Here is a 15423-nt window from a genome sequence, read left to right as displayed (position 1 = left end):
TCACCTAGTGTCCCTTCTTCTCAGTTAAATTCATAGTGAATTGGTCCCACGTTAGTGCTGCAGTGCTGTGCATTGCTGTGAGGATCTCGTGGCATTCAGCCTCCTTTCGCGAGGTCAGGTGCTGATGTCGTGGGATCAGTTGTGGATCACAAACTCCAGCTCATAGCCGACGTGCTCTGGAGCTGCTCCAGAGGCTCCCATGTCATTTAAGGCCATTGCGTGGTAGTTATAATGGTATACAAACCTCAGGAAATATTCTCTTCCTATCTCTCTCTCTCTCTCTTTCCTGTGACCCATCCATCTCTCCTTCTCCCTCTCTCTCTCCCTTATTTTCCTTCTTTCTCTCCATTTTCCTCTTCACTTTCTCACTGTCACCCTCTCCCCTCTTTCTTACTCTCTCTCCCTCTCTTTCAAGCACCCTCCATCCCTTTCACATTCTGCGCATGCGCGTGCGCTCTCCCGCATCCCCCTCCTCCGAGTACCACAGTCTCGAGCTCGTTTACCTGCGAAGCCGGACGCCGCGAGGGGGAGACCACCTGTGTTTGTTTATTTGTGTGGTTTGTTTATTTGTTTGTTTACTTGCTTGTCGGTGTGTAGCAGATGTTAATGTTAATCGCGCGTGAGTGTGCGCGCGCGCGGACGCGATGCTGATGCTGAAGGCCGCCCTAGTCGTTGTCGTCGTCGTGTTCTCTTCGGCCGCGCAGTGACGGAGAGGGGGAGGATAATGGTCGCGCGCGCTCCCGGCCTGGCCACGTTACTGCTGCTCGCGCTGTGCGTGGCGCTTTCATCGCGTGCGGCGAGCGCGCGCTCCTCCTCGCCAGCCTCGTCCCCGCTCTCGGAGCTGAAGAGCAAGATCAGCGGCGTGGAGGAGCTGCTCGAGGAGTTCCGCGAGCAGCTACAGCACGAGCATGAGCACGAGCCGCGGCCTTACGTGAACGAGCAGGTGGAGGAGGAGGAGGAAGAGGACGCTAATGACGAGCACGAACGCGATGAAGGGCAGGGCGCGTGCCTCGGCCGGTTCCAAGCCGCCGAGTCGCGCATCATCCGCGCGGCTGCCTCCCTCGCACGTGGCGCAGTTTTCGTGTCTGCCCCGGCAGATGCGCGCGACCCAGCCGCCTGCCTACAAGCCTGCTGCGCCGAGCCGCGCTGTACGGTGGCGGTGACGGTGACGGAGGAGCGCGAGGAGCCGCGGCACGGCCCACGCTGCTACCTTTTCAACTGCACGCATCGCGGCGTGAGTGTGTGCGCGTTCTCGCCGCAGCGGGGCTTCACCGCCTACAACCGCATCGGGAACGGCACCGTCAGCGCGCTCAGGAGACCCGCCGAGGAGGAGGAGGAAGAGGATGAAGGAGAAGCGTGGATGCGAGGTAAAGGGAGAACCAGTCACTGTCAGTATAAACCGAATTGACCAATAGGGTGATGGTCAGAGAATCCAGGGGGTTAGTACCTGCCAAAGTGATCTACCCCTCCAACCCCACAGCGGCCCTAACCCGGTCATTAGTGTTATTCACTTAGCCCCAGTGGTTCTAACCTTGTGGTTGATCAAAATCATATACACACTGTGTCTCTGTTCACTATAAAGTGCACTATTTTGGGGTTCCTCCATTTTGTAGTGTCCAAAAATAGTGAACATGATTTAAGGCACTCAAACAATCCCAGAATGCACCACAAAAATGGATAGTGAATACCCATAATGCACTGCAAGAGTTAGTCCTAAATGGCTCCCTACTCACTAATCCCTATATTATTCACTATTAAGTGCACTATTATAGGGAACTGAAGTGAATGATTTTGGACACTACCTCATGCGGTTCTCACCAAACAATGCATTGGATTATGGGTAATCTGATATCTGCTAGTGTACATGGGTTGTACAGTACTTTTTGCAGTGCATTGTGGGATTGTTAGAGTGCACTGAAAATGTTCCACTATGTTTTTGGACACTACTACAAAATGGCGGAACCCCAGAATAGTGCACCATATAGTGAATACGGCAAAGTTTCGGACACAGCTTTAATGTTTGAAACCACTCACCCCCCTAAATTCAGTTCCCTATTATTGATTAGGGAGGGCGGCACGGTGGCGCAGCAGGAACCTGAGACCTGGAGGTTGTGGGTTCCAGTCCCGCTCCGGGTGACTGTCTGTGAGGAGTGTGGTGTGTTCTCCCTGTGTCTGCGTGGGTTTCCTCCGGGTGACTGTCTGTGAAGAGTGTGGTGTGTTCTCCCTGTGTCTGCATGGGTTTTCTCCGGGTGACTGTCTGTGAGGAGTGTGGTGTGTTCTCCCTGTGTCTGCGTGGGTTTTCTCCGGGTGACTGTCTGTGAGGAGTGTGGTGTGTTCTCTCTGTGTCTGCATGGGTTTTCTCCGGGTGACTGTCTGTGAGGAGTGTGGTGTGTTCTCTCTGTGTCTGTGTGGGTTTTCTCCGGGTGACTGTCTGTGAGGAGTGTGGTGTGTTCTCTCTGTGTCTGCGTGGGTTTCCTCCGGGTGACTGTCTGTGAGGAGTGTGGTGTGTTCTCCCTGTGTCTGCATGGGTTTTCTCCGGGTGACTGTCTGTGAGGAGTGTGGTGTGTTCTCTCTGTGTCTGTGTGGGTTTTCTCCGGGTGACTGTCTGTGAGGAGTGTGGTGTGTTCTCTCTGTGTCTGTGTGGGTTTCCTCCGGGTGACTGTCTGTGAGGAGTGTGGTGTGTTCTCCCTGTGTCCGCGTAGGTGTGAATGTGTGAGTGTGTGTGTTGCCCTGTGAAGGACTGGTGCCCCCTCCAGTGTGTATTCCCGCCTCATGCCCAGTGATTCCAGGTAGGCTCTGGGCCCACCGCGATCCTGAACTGGCTAAGGGTTACAGATAATGAATGAATGGTGATTAGGGGGCCATGGTGTTCACTGAGGCCTGTGCTAGTTGTGTTGGACACTTAAGGGTCTTATGCAGCCACTGCTCTGATTGTCAGTATTACTTTGTATACATCGCCCAATAAATACCCGCCAGAAGTATCTGGACCCACATAACACAGTATCACAGAGCAGGTGGGCAGTCAAGGTTGGTCATTACAGTACCTCTCACTCTTCCGCAGCTGACCTGGTGTTTATCCAGTGGTTAATCATTACTACCACAGCACTACAGGGAGTTGTAATGTGATTTCTATGCACTCAAAGGAGTCCAGGGCACTTAATCAAAATCTAATTCTTCTAATCATTGTAATCTTGGCTATACCACTGAAATGGATCTTTCTTTTAATTCTGTGTATTTATCAGTACACGCCTTGGCAGTGAACTATGAGGCAAATTAACAGCAACAAAATAAACGTTCATTATCATAATCGAGGTAAAATGTTCAGTTAATCGTGATATTGGTGAATGGTCGTATCGTCCAGCACTAACTTAGAGTCCCGATAATGGAACTGGCTAAGGATATCATTGGGTACTGCTCAAGTACAGGTTTATTACCAGCAACTTTATCACTGGACATTCCTGTTTAAGCTTGTGACAGACTTCTTTGTTTTTTCCGACAGAGCTGGACGAGCCCCCCCGCTGTGATGCTGGACAGGACGTGGTGGTCCAGCTGCCAACAGACTGGGCCATACTGGACGGCAGGGACAGCATCGATGACCATGGTATCATACGTTATGAATGGGCCCTGGTCAAAGGAGATGCCTCTGTGAACATAAAGGTAAACACATAAGTCCAGAGGTGTAGGGGGCACATAAAAATGTAGGCAGTACATTATAAGGTAATGATCAACTTGACACTCAGCAAATCCCTGCATAGCAACCGTCTCTAAGCACTGAATGCAAGCAAAGCTCTGTGTGTTCTCTCTGTGTCAGCTTGGGTTACCTCCCACAATAACGAAAAACACATGTTTGTAGGTGGACTGACTGTTCAAAAGCGACTGGGTGAGTGGGTGATGTCCTATAACAGACTGCCACTCTTTCTGGGTAAGCTCCGGACCCACTGCAACCCTCAAAATATAAAGCAGTTACAGAAAATGTGAATGAATGAGCCAAGTATTAACAGTGTCACGCTGCTCAAGTCCTTCTTACTTTTCATTCTAACTTTGTGTGCTGTTGCTATTATTACACGTCACCGTCTTTTACTTTATTGACATGACTGGCTTTTCTGGAGTCAATATTGACTCTTAGGCCCTGCTGCTGAAGTCATCAGAATTGAATCCTTGAATCACTTGATTTTACCAAGACAGCACCACAGCTATAGGCTGTTTCAGTCAACCTTCCGTAACATAGTTCACTCATATTTAACCTTTTGACTCTCAGAGACGACACATGCATCCAGACACGTCAGAGTCAAGGAATCAACACTCAAATGAGTGTCAAATGAATCAAGTGAGTCAGAGTCAAGTGAGACAATCACACAGTTTAAATAAAAACAGTGCTTTATAATGAGAGAAATGCAGTAACAGGTGTGTAAGATGTAAGAAACACACAGGTGGAGTTTCTTTATCCATGTGTATCTTTGCTTGCAGTTTTACACATTTCACACCACACTCCTCACAGACATTCACCCGGAGGAAACCCACACAGACACAGGGAGAACACACCACACTCCTCACAGACATTCACCCGGAGGAAACCCACACAGACACAGAGAGAACACACCACACTCCTCACAGACAGTCACCCGGAGGAAACCCACGCAGACACAGAGAGAACACACCACACTCCTCACAGACAGTCTTTGAGTGGTCAGTACGTGGCAAACCCAGGGCTACACCAGAATACATCACTGTCCTTTTTGAGCCCGGCACTAAAAAGCCGCCGAGTTATAGTTAGTTATATAGTTACTATAGTTATATAGTGGGTTTCCTCTAACATTCCAAATACACATGTTGTTAGGTGCGGATTGGCTGTGAGAACTGGCCCACAGGTGTGAGTGTGTGAGGGACTGGGTGAATGTGTGAAATGCGAGCCGTCAGAATGTCATGGAGCCACCAGAGCCTACCCATTATGAGGACGAGCCAGTCACAGGAAATGAATGAATTATTTGTTTATTATAAGGCAGAAGAGCCATGGCCTGTGACACGATGTTCTTTGTGTCATAACAAAGGCTGAATTTACCTGGTACAGCAGCAGCAGAGCGTAAAGAGAGGAGGACTGATTGTTGTGTTTATTGGATGGGGGTTATTATAAGAGTCTGAATTAGAGAATAAAGCCTTAAGGTAAACACACAAACACACACAGATATTCTACCCTCCAGCCATTTTAGGAAAAGTGGTAAATTGGAGTGTGTGTGTGTGTGTGTGTGTGTGTGTGTGTGTGTGTGTGTGTGTGTGTGTGTGTGTTTTAGAGAGCGAGAGAGAGAGAGAGAGAGAGGAGATATCACTTTCCTGTCCACCTGTTCAGCAGAACAAAAAGAGTATTGTTGTAGCTATTTTGTAGCTTCAGTGAGTACAAAGAGAGAGAGAGAGAGAGCACATGGCACACTGCAACAGACGTATGAAAGTACAAATGAGCTAATTAGCTTAATACACGAACACACCGTGGGTTTGTTTCTGTTGTAGAACAGATGGAAATATTAAGAGACGACCATTAAGGATTAGTTTCTTTGACGAACAATGATTAAATGACTCATCACTCAAACAATGCTAGCATAATGCTAACACAAAGACACACAGGCGGTCAGTGTTCTCCTCCAAGCCTCTTGAGCTGCTCAGTGACTTTGTGGTTTGATCTCCACAGGTGACCCACCCAGGACTGCTAAAGCTGAGTGGACTGAGAGAGGGCACCTACATCTTCCAGATGACCGTCACTGATACCATCGGCCAGAAGAGCTCGGACAATGTCTCCATCACTGTACTGGCCCCTGAGCATCATGCTGAAGTGTGCACACGTCACTGCACCCGCTATCAGTTCATGTGCGATGACGGCTGCTGTATTGACATTAGCTACGCGTGTGACGGCAAGCAGCAGTGCCCTGACCGCTCGGACGAAGACTTCTGCCAGAACTGTGAGTACCTCACAGTATGGAGCCCCTAGGGCGGGGTGTTTTTCATAAGGCCACAAGATAATATAATGAGACCACAAAATAATGCACTAAGGCCACAAGTTAATGTTATTTTGTAAAAATAACAAAAAATATTATCTTGTAGCCTCACAATATTATTTTGTGGCCTCACCTTATTAAATGCTACGACTGTGTCACTTTAGGGACTCCATAACTCCCTGCTCAGGCAAGTGCTGTGCTCAAAATGGCTGCCTATTCATTATTCCCTAGACTCACTATATAAGTGCACTGTTGTAGGGAATTGAATACAGGAGAATTCGCTAACCCTATGCATGTTTTTAACCCAACAATGCAGTGCATTATGGGTGTCCGCTAGAGTATCTTTTGCAGTGCATTGTGGGACTGTTTGAGTGTACTGAAAACGATCCACTATGGTTTCAGACACTAATACAAAATGGCTGAAGCCCAAAATAGTGCACTATATAGTGAATAGGGCAAACTATATGCACTATATATATATATATATATATATATATATATATAATTATATATAAAATATATAATTTTGGACACTGCAAATCCTTGGGCAAGACTCCTAACACGACCATCAGCTACATTAGTCTCTGCCGGCCACAGACATCGGAGAAAAGCCAGAGGACCTCACTGCACTCTCCCTGGCTGCTCCTCAGCTTCTCCCTGTTGCTCAAATTAAGAGTTTACATACACTTTAATGCCCCTGTAAGCAAGCTTAAAGCTAAAATCACTTCGCCTAAGCTGTGTACTTTGGAGCTTGGCCTAAGTGCCGTGATGTTTACTGTAGATATGGCTCACAATGTGACCGCAGCATGTGATGAATGCTATTTTGTTTTTTTGTTTTTTCTCTGCGCGGAAGTTGATGGAGGTCGCAAGGCAGTGACTCACACGTCCAGCGCCCCCTATCAGATCGGAGAAGCACGAGAGTCACAAGGACGGGTCATGACCCCTACAGAACCACGCAATACAGAGACCCCCATCCCGGCCATACAACAAAAACAGCCTTCGCTGAGCCAAGGTAACAACACTAGCCTCATACATTATGTGGACCCCTGCTCACCAGCTTTTACTCTCCCAGGAAGACTTTACACTAACATGGCTGTGAGGATTTGATTGCCACATGAACGGTTGTGAAGCCGTTTTGCCTGCTGTGGTATCAGACTGGTACTCCATCACTCCAGAGAACACACTTCCATTGCTCCACAACCTAATTCTGGGGCATTTACTTCTATCCAACATTTGGCTTTGGGCATGGTGCATTTCGGCTCATCTGCAGCTGCTCCCTTTGCCACAATCCAACAGATTACAGTTCTCCCAGTTCACATTGTGTTCAAAGCAAACAAACACATATCCAACATATTTAGAATCATTGTTTGGAATTAGGGGCGGCACGGTGGCGCAGCAGGTGGTGTCGCAGTCACACATCTCCAGGGGCCTGGAGGTTGTGGGTTCAATTCCCATTCCGGGTGGCTGTCTGTGAGGAGTGTGTCGTGTTCTCCCTGTGTCTGTGTGGGTTTCCTCCAGGTGACTGTCTGTGAGAAGTGTGGTGTGTTCTCTCTGTGTCTGCGTGGGTTTCCTCCGGGTGACTGTCTGAGAAGTGTGGTGTGTTCTCTCTGTGTCTGCGTGGGTTTCCTCCGGGTGCTCCGGTTTCCTCCCACAGTCCAAAAACACACGTTGGTAGGTGGATTGGCGACTCAAAAGTGTCCGTAGGTCTGAGTGTGTGTGTGTGTCTGCATTGCCCTGTGAAGGACTGGCGTCACCTCCAGGGTGTATTCCTGCCTTGCGCCCAATGATTGAAGGCTCTGGACCCACCACGACCCTGAACTGGGTTACAGATAATGAATGAATGTTTGGAATTATTAGTTGGGGTTATAATTATAAACACTTTAATATGGCTGTCCAATGTAAAACATGTATCTCCATTTTTGTTCCCTTTTGTATCTCAATTTTTTTGAACACAGCAGATGTCCTTCACATTGTGTGTAAATTTCATGATGATTGGACCAATAGAAATGCTCAAAAATGGCTTTTAAATATTCCTCTGAAAAATTAGAAGGATTTTTCCTTGTGCCGTACAATTGCTATTTTTGGAGATACATGCTTTTTATTGGACAGCAACGATATGTTGAAGGGCACACAGTCCACCACCACAAAACAACCCTAGTCTATAAAGCATAAAAAGTCTCAGAACACCTTCCAGAACACAGGAACTTTACAGCACTGCCAAAGCAACCCAACCTGAGGGACATATGCTGAATTAAAAGCCATGTCAATAGTTAGCAAGCGAACACAACACATACAGCCATAAATATGAAGCAGTAGCATTACAGCTGGGTATTGAAAATGTAGCACACTCACTATATAACAGACTGTTGACTAAGACGTGGGCTGGGGGAACTCAATCTGGAGAGAGAACTCTGTAATTAGATGGTGGAGTTTCCAGCTCCCTCTTCCATCAAAACAAAGCTCCTCTGTATTCCGTTACCTGATCCGGAGCAGAGCTTACAGCCGACACACATTCGAAAGGCTTCTGGAGAGTCTGGGACTGACTCTAACACCCTCCTTTGCTTTTTCCATTCATTTATATAGTGGGTATTTGGGTATTTCTGGTACTGTTCATTGCCAGGCTTTTTCTATTGCAGCTCTGTTAGACACACCCTACTTCGTTGGTCCACCTTGTAGGCGTAGAGTCACAAATATTAGCTCATCTGTTGCTGCACAGTTTGTGTTGGTCGTCCTCTAGTCCTTCGTCAGTCGTCACAGAACTCTCGATGGTTTAAAAACTCCAGCAGCACTGCTGTGTCTGATCCACTCATATTAAGTGCAACACAAATGAATGCATCCCCATCAAGTCAGTACCACTGCAGTGCACCACCTCCCAAATCATACCTGCTCTGTGTTGGCTCTGTGGGGGTCCTGGTCTTTGAAGAACAAAGTAAAAAGTGGGCTAATGAAGTATGCAGAGCAACAGACGGACTCCCAGCTGTAATTGTAGAACTACAAATTGCTCCTCTATATTCAGTGGAGCTGATAAAGTGATGTTTTGGCAATGTTTTGGGTGATCATAGTGTATTTAACATTTAACAGATGTGACAGTATGATTAATCATAGCTAATTTTGCAATTTCTTTTAATCAATTGACAAGACTAAAAATACATATAAATAAATATTAAATAATATTCATACATAATTTCTGTGCATATTTTTATGATCAAAATTAATTACTCATTCAAAGTAAGATAGGATAAATAATCTCTTTTGAAAATAAATGTATCAATATTGTAGCTACGTCTAATATCAAGTGTATTATTATATTAAGTGCTGTATGCATTAGAGCTTTTCTCTAGCCCTTGTTTTTGGTCAGTTCTTTTCTTTCTCCTCCTTTTTTCTCTTGCCCTTTATGCTCTCTAACACACACATGCATTCATTCATTCATTCGCTCCACTCTTTCTCCTCCCTTTCTCAGACCCCTGTGTAGAGCCCCCGGTGGTGGGCCCCTGTAGAGGTGTGTTCCCACGCTGGTTTTATGACCCACAAGCCGGAGAGTGCAAACACTTCTTGTATGGTGGCTGCAAAGGGAACCGCAACAACTTCCTGCAACAATCCGACTGTGTGAACAAGTGCATCCAGAAACCAGGTGAGGAATCATTAAAAAAAAAAAATAATACAAGACCCTAGATGTACTTACATTTTAAAAAATAATAATAATAATTTCAAACAATGGCACCACCTGGTGGACACATTTTTGTGTTGCTAAATGTGAGCGAGTGAGTTACAAACCATGAAGTACAGTACAATGCAAACAGGGGCACCACTAACATGCCATGCTTGTGGAAAATACCTGCTGTTGATTCCACTGCTGTGCCTTGCTCAACAGAGGAATGTGCCCATTTTCATATACGCCAGCCCACATGGGCACGGTGCCCACACAATGGCACACAAATACAGTGCAGATGTCTGCCACATTAGCTCTGAAGTTAGCTGCTCTAGTTTTCCATGGACTTGTTAGTCTGTGTCTCCTGTATTGCTGTGTGTTTATCTTCACTGTATTATTGATTGGAAGCATTTTTTGGCTCTTGAAATGTACTATATAAGTCATGCATTACACTGTACTGGGCAAAATAAATATTGTAAAAAGTTGAGAGGCCTCCTTTTTTTAGTGTGACTGATGGAAATGTCAATATCTTACAGCTCCAGTCAATCAACAAGCCACTGCAGCGCCTCCTTCCACCACACAGGCGAACACAGGTATTACACCCCCACAGAATCTTCCTCCTCTGATTTGAATCGACACTTTACCTCCTTGTTGTTGTGCACATTTCATATTTGAATTACATTCATTTGCATAACATTATTATCATTGTGACTCTTTACAAAATTCATAATTAAATGCAACACAGTGAAAATGTACATTATGCTTTCCTAGCAGTTTCAATGGGAAAATCATCATGAATGCAAATCAGTCTTTATATAGTCAAATGGTCAAAGGAATATGAAGGAATGTTATCTGGACATTATTTGGATATGAGACACATGAAGTGGCCAAGTGTAAACAAGCTTCAAACTGTATTGAGGGTGCTGTATGCTGTGGGCAAAAGTTTAATCACTGCTGGTCACATGACGTGTTGAATTTCTGTTTCAAAGTAAGTGAACACATCCTTAAAGGCTAAGCACCAGCGATATGAAAGTGTCGAACAACTAAACACAGTGGAATTTGAGTTCCTAACTTGTGTTTATTGATAGTCAGAAAACATGTTATTTCTCACTAATTGAAGGAATAAGGTTTAAAAGACCGTTGGTCCCCCCCCCCAACGGTGTTGGGAAACTCTAATAGGCGTCTTGCCTGTGACGTAGACGGTGGACAACAACTCTAGAAGCTGCACTTAATTTAATGCAAAATGACGAAAAGGTGTGTTGTTTTTGGCTGCAATCATTCAATGTACAGTGGGACATCTGTGAACAAATGGCCCAAAGATCCCAAAATATCCAGAAAATGGACTAAATTTGTCAACTTTAAACGGACACTTTGGAAAGGACCCTCCGCTCACTCCGTTATCTGTAGCTCATTTCACTGGCGCTTTTCCAACAATATGGGCATGTAAGGACACCAACGAAAGGTGTTCAAGAGCCTCTGTAACATGGAGGTAAACAGGGTAAGGACACTCACTTCGCCTGTTTTAGTTGGTGTTAGTTAACGTTAGCTTGACTCGCTAAACTCGGTGCTCAGATTATACTCGGCTACGTAGCTGCATTACGGAGGTTTATAGTGTCGGATGAATTCGAGTTCGACTTCGATCACATTTACAAGAATAACGGTACCTCTACATTTGAGTTTAGCTTATTGCTCGGCTATCGTCATGAATAATGTTGGTTATTTAGCTAGATACTGTCATAACAGTCAGTCATAACGGTGTTTTACCGCGGCGTTGTTCAGCTGTTGTCCACCAGTGACGTCACGGTTGCGTTCAAGAATTTCCGTAGCGAGCTCGGGTTTTTCCGTCAATTTAATAAAGTTGTCAGTTTTAAAGCAAATTAAGCTGCTATTTTCATTTTAATTCATACTTATATCTGTCAGTAACTACAATAATGTGGAATATTCATGGAGGTCCATTAAGTGGTGCTTAGCCTTTAACATGGAAAAAAATTAACAAAATTTTACAAATTTAATTACAGACACATATTGTGCATTAAAATTAGCAAATGTAGATCCCTGTACCAGATGCATTAAATTGTTTTCACTAAGAAAATCAACAAAACAGGTCATTTGACCATGCAAATCTTTGCATATACCGAGCTAAAATCATCAAGGAACGAGCAACCATTTTCTCCAACATTTCTTATTCATGTTCTCAAACAGCCCTTATACTGCCACCTTGTGGCCTGGATGTGTCTCAGAGTCTGATTACTAAGATCTGTTTTAAACATGGCTGCACTCCTTTAGAGGACCCGCTCTATGAAGCATAATCTTATTCATCCAAGCCCTACCAAGTAATTTGATTTGATCTGATGAAAGTTGCAATAACAATGACTGATTAAATGTATATATTGTCTCCTTATTGACCACATCCACATGCTGTAAGTGTCAGAAAGTTTTCCTCTAAATTTGTGAAGTATTTACTGATATAGGATAGTGTTTTTTTGTCTGTAGCTGCCAAGTCTCCCAGCTCTGAAGCCAAACCCCAGAATCCTGCATCACTTCCTCAGAACCCTCAACCAGTGGCTAAAGCTCATACAGTGCTGGGAGGACATCCACCTCCAGAGTCAGGTTCGTTGAATACGCCTCACGTTTACATTCATGGCATTTGGCAGATGATCAACTGTGTGTTTTTATCTGCCTTTATAGGAGCCATCCTGCCCCTGGTCCTGGGGGTGATTATCAGTGCTCTGCTGTTGCTGATGGTGGCCTGCAGATTGCGTCTGGTTCGTCACAGGATGAAGAAAGCTCGCCCACTGACCACAGAAGAGTCCGATTACCTCATTAACGGCATGTACCTGTAGCAGAACACACACCTCTCCCCATTAAACTCGCACACACTTTTCTGAATGTCTATGTGTGTATTCTGAAGGTCATGGAGTAATTGCTTTGGAAAACACTGGACAACACTCATACCATACCGTCCAAGTTTAGATTGGGCTTTGTTTTAATATCAAAGTGTCACAAACATGATCTTGGACTTTGTACTGACTTCAGTATATAGCTTTTAATGGTGTGAGAAAAGGTTTGCTTTTTTTTTTTCGCTTGGCAAACACTTGCCATTCAAATAACCATATTCCGATTAGCATAAGTCAGATCTAGTCTGATACACATCGGAAGATGCTTAAATTAATACATATTTCAAGATGTTTTGAAGAAATATCCTTTCCCTGAGGGTTTAAAAACAGAAAAATGTATTTTACACCCTGACCACCTCTGTTTATCACTCAAAGTTAAAATCGTACCTCCATCTATGGAATGTAAAGACATAAAATATGTTTACGTATTACATGAAAGATTAGATTTTCATGATATGGGCGCTTTAAAATGATTCCATTCCTAAATGTCCACCTACTCACTGTTCACAGCATTCCTCTCTATATAGTACACTATTACAGGGAACTGAATTCTGGAGGGTAGTGAATGATTTCGGACACTCCCTCTGGTGCGGTTGCGAGCTACTTATTGCAATGCATTGTGGGAAAGTTTGAGTGCACTGAAAACTGAGCGCTCTATAATTTTGGACACCATTACAAAATGGCAGAACCCTAGAGTAGTGCACTATATAGAAAACAGGGTACAGTTTCCAATAAAGGCCCAGTGAATTTCAAAGACACATAATAAAAGTCCCAATATAGTCATCTGCAGGCTTTTGCGCTAAATTTGAAGTATTAATATCAAAATAAAAGTTAAAATGTTCAAATCCCAAGCAGAAGATTGTATTTTTCCAATAAAGCTGTGGTATTAGTCTTTTATTTTTCGTAAACTGTTATTCATGTTACTTTGTGTTGATGATGTCATTTGGATTTTTGAGCTGTTCCAAATCACACCTCTAGGGGCGCTAGAGGGCTGCTGTTGTTTATGACTCTATTCAATTTGCCTTCCCCTCTTCACCACGTTGTTGTTGGGGTTTTTCTTTTTTTCTTTTCCCAGAATCAAGCATGCCATAAAGTTACATTTCTTAACGTTGTTACGTTAAAATATAGTTTTAAGAATGTATCCTTCTGCTCTGTGATTTTCTGTCCGAGGAATGTGCCTGACTTAGACTCCTGGGTCTAAAACACAGCTCTGAGCAGTAGCAACAGAGACGCTCCACTTGTAGCTTCACTTCCTAAAACACTGGTCAGATAAATCAAAGATAAGTCTCTTGCAGTTCACATTGGCCAAAAGCATGATGATGCAGTAATGGACACAAACGAATCAGTAGAGTTTAGTGGGGCCCCTGCGTTCCCTGACCACTGCTGCTAGGTCAGTTTTTAAAACCAAACCTGGGGTTGTCAATGTGTCATATGTAAATGTCACATGGAAAGTCCATCTCTATCATTTGGAATATATATATATTTCGAGTGGTGGAGACAAGCAGGCTTTCCAGTCATTCATTGGATGCTGCTACGTATTAAAAACCGGAGACTGAATAGAGCCAGGATTGGGAATGTATTTTCTCATCAGCGAGTGCTATGGGAAATCTGATCCCATTTCCTTGTGACTGTCCAAGCTCATTTTCAGCGGCCAGTTGTGATACCGATGCTACTCTTGTGTCATCTGCTTTCTGTAGCTCTTAATGTACTGTACGATGTGTTGCTTTTCTTCTGAGCTGTAAACTGTATGCATATCTGTGGAAATGTGAGATATTTCAAAATAAAATATATATATATGATTTTATTAATGCTACAGTGATGTTGAGGGTTTTTTTTCTCGTCTTCTTCTTAACAATGGGCCTCAGTTCAGTTCAGTTTGTTGTTTGGTATGTTTCCTTCCGCCTGCTCTTTGATATTAGAATCCAGAACAGTAAGAACTGACTACACACAGAGTCTGTTTATGATCTATAATCATGAACAAATTACAGAATATTAAAAAACTGAAAAAATAAATGGGGCAGCACGGTGGTGCAGCAGGTAGGTGTCACAGGCACACAGCTCCAGGGGCTTGGAGGTTGTGGGTTCGATTCCCGCTCCGGGTGACTGTCTGTGAGGAGTGTGGTGTGTTTTCCCTGTGTCTGCGTGGGTTTCCTCCGGGTGACTGTCCGTGAGGAGTGTGGTGTGTTCTCCCTGTGTCGGCATGGATTTCCTCCGGGTGACTGTCCGAGAGGAGTGTGGTGTGTTCTCCGTGTCTGCGTGGGTTTCCTCCGGGTGACTGTCCGTGAGGAGTGTGGTGTGTTCTCCCTGTGTCTGCGTGGGTTTCCTCCGGGTGACTGTCTGTGAGGAGTGTGGTGTGTTCTCCCTGTGTCTGCGTGGGTTTCCTCCCACAGTCCAAAAACACACGTTGGTAGGTGGATTGGTGACTCAAGTGTCCGTAGGTGTGAGTGAATGTGAATGTGTGTGTCTGTGTTGCCCTGTAAAGGACTGGCGCCCCCTTCAGGGTGTATTCCTGCCTTGCGCCCAATGATTCCAGGTAGACTCTGGACCCACTGCGACCCTGAACTGGATAAGGGTTACAGATAATGAATGAATGAAAAAATAAATGCTAATTTTAGGCCAGAAATGTCCTATTTATAGCCATGCTTTTACTAAAGAAGAAATAAGGGGTTTTCATTTTAGAAAAAAAAAAAACTTTATTGATCCCCTTAAGGAAGTATCTTCCCTGCATTTGATCCATCTGTGGTAGTGAACCCCCAAAAACACACACTAGTGAGTAGTTCCTCTCGCATGCTAGGGGCAGTGAACACACACACACACACACACACACACACACACACACACAACTGGAGCAGGGGGCTGCCAACCACCTTGGGGGCCTGGGAAGCAGTTTGAA

At 44.8% G+C, this 15423-nt stretch overlaps 1 protein-coding gene across 1 annotated transcript; it reads left to right on the top strand.

Annotated features, from left to right (window-relative positions):
- Nucleotides 1-487: 487 nt before the first annotated feature.
- Nucleotides 488-14322, top strand: lrp11 (low density lipoprotein receptor-related protein 11). Its single transcript, XM_066677045.1, has 8 exons — nt 488-1367; nt 3500-3657; nt 5681-5948; nt 6838-6996; nt 9445-9615; nt 10170-10226; nt 12127-12243; nt 12322-14322. Exons 1-8 carry the CDS (start codon nt 725-727, stop codon nt 12474-12476), a joined length of 1728 nt encoding a protein of 575 aa, XP_066533142.1. The 5' UTR covers nt 488-724; the 3' UTR covers nt 12477-14322.
- The last annotated feature ends 1101 nt before the right edge of the window (nt 14323-15423 follow it).

Source organism: Hoplias malabaricus, chromosome 7 (assembly GCF_029633855.1).
Source record: "Hoplias malabaricus isolate fHopMal1 chromosome 7, fHopMal1.hap1, whole genome shotgun sequence".
Classification (NCBI taxonomy): Eukaryota; Metazoa; Chordata; class Actinopteri; order Characiformes; family Erythrinidae; genus Hoplias; species Hoplias malabaricus.
Note: the sequence above shows the minus strand (reverse complement) of the source record. Positions and strands in the feature narration are given on the sequence as shown.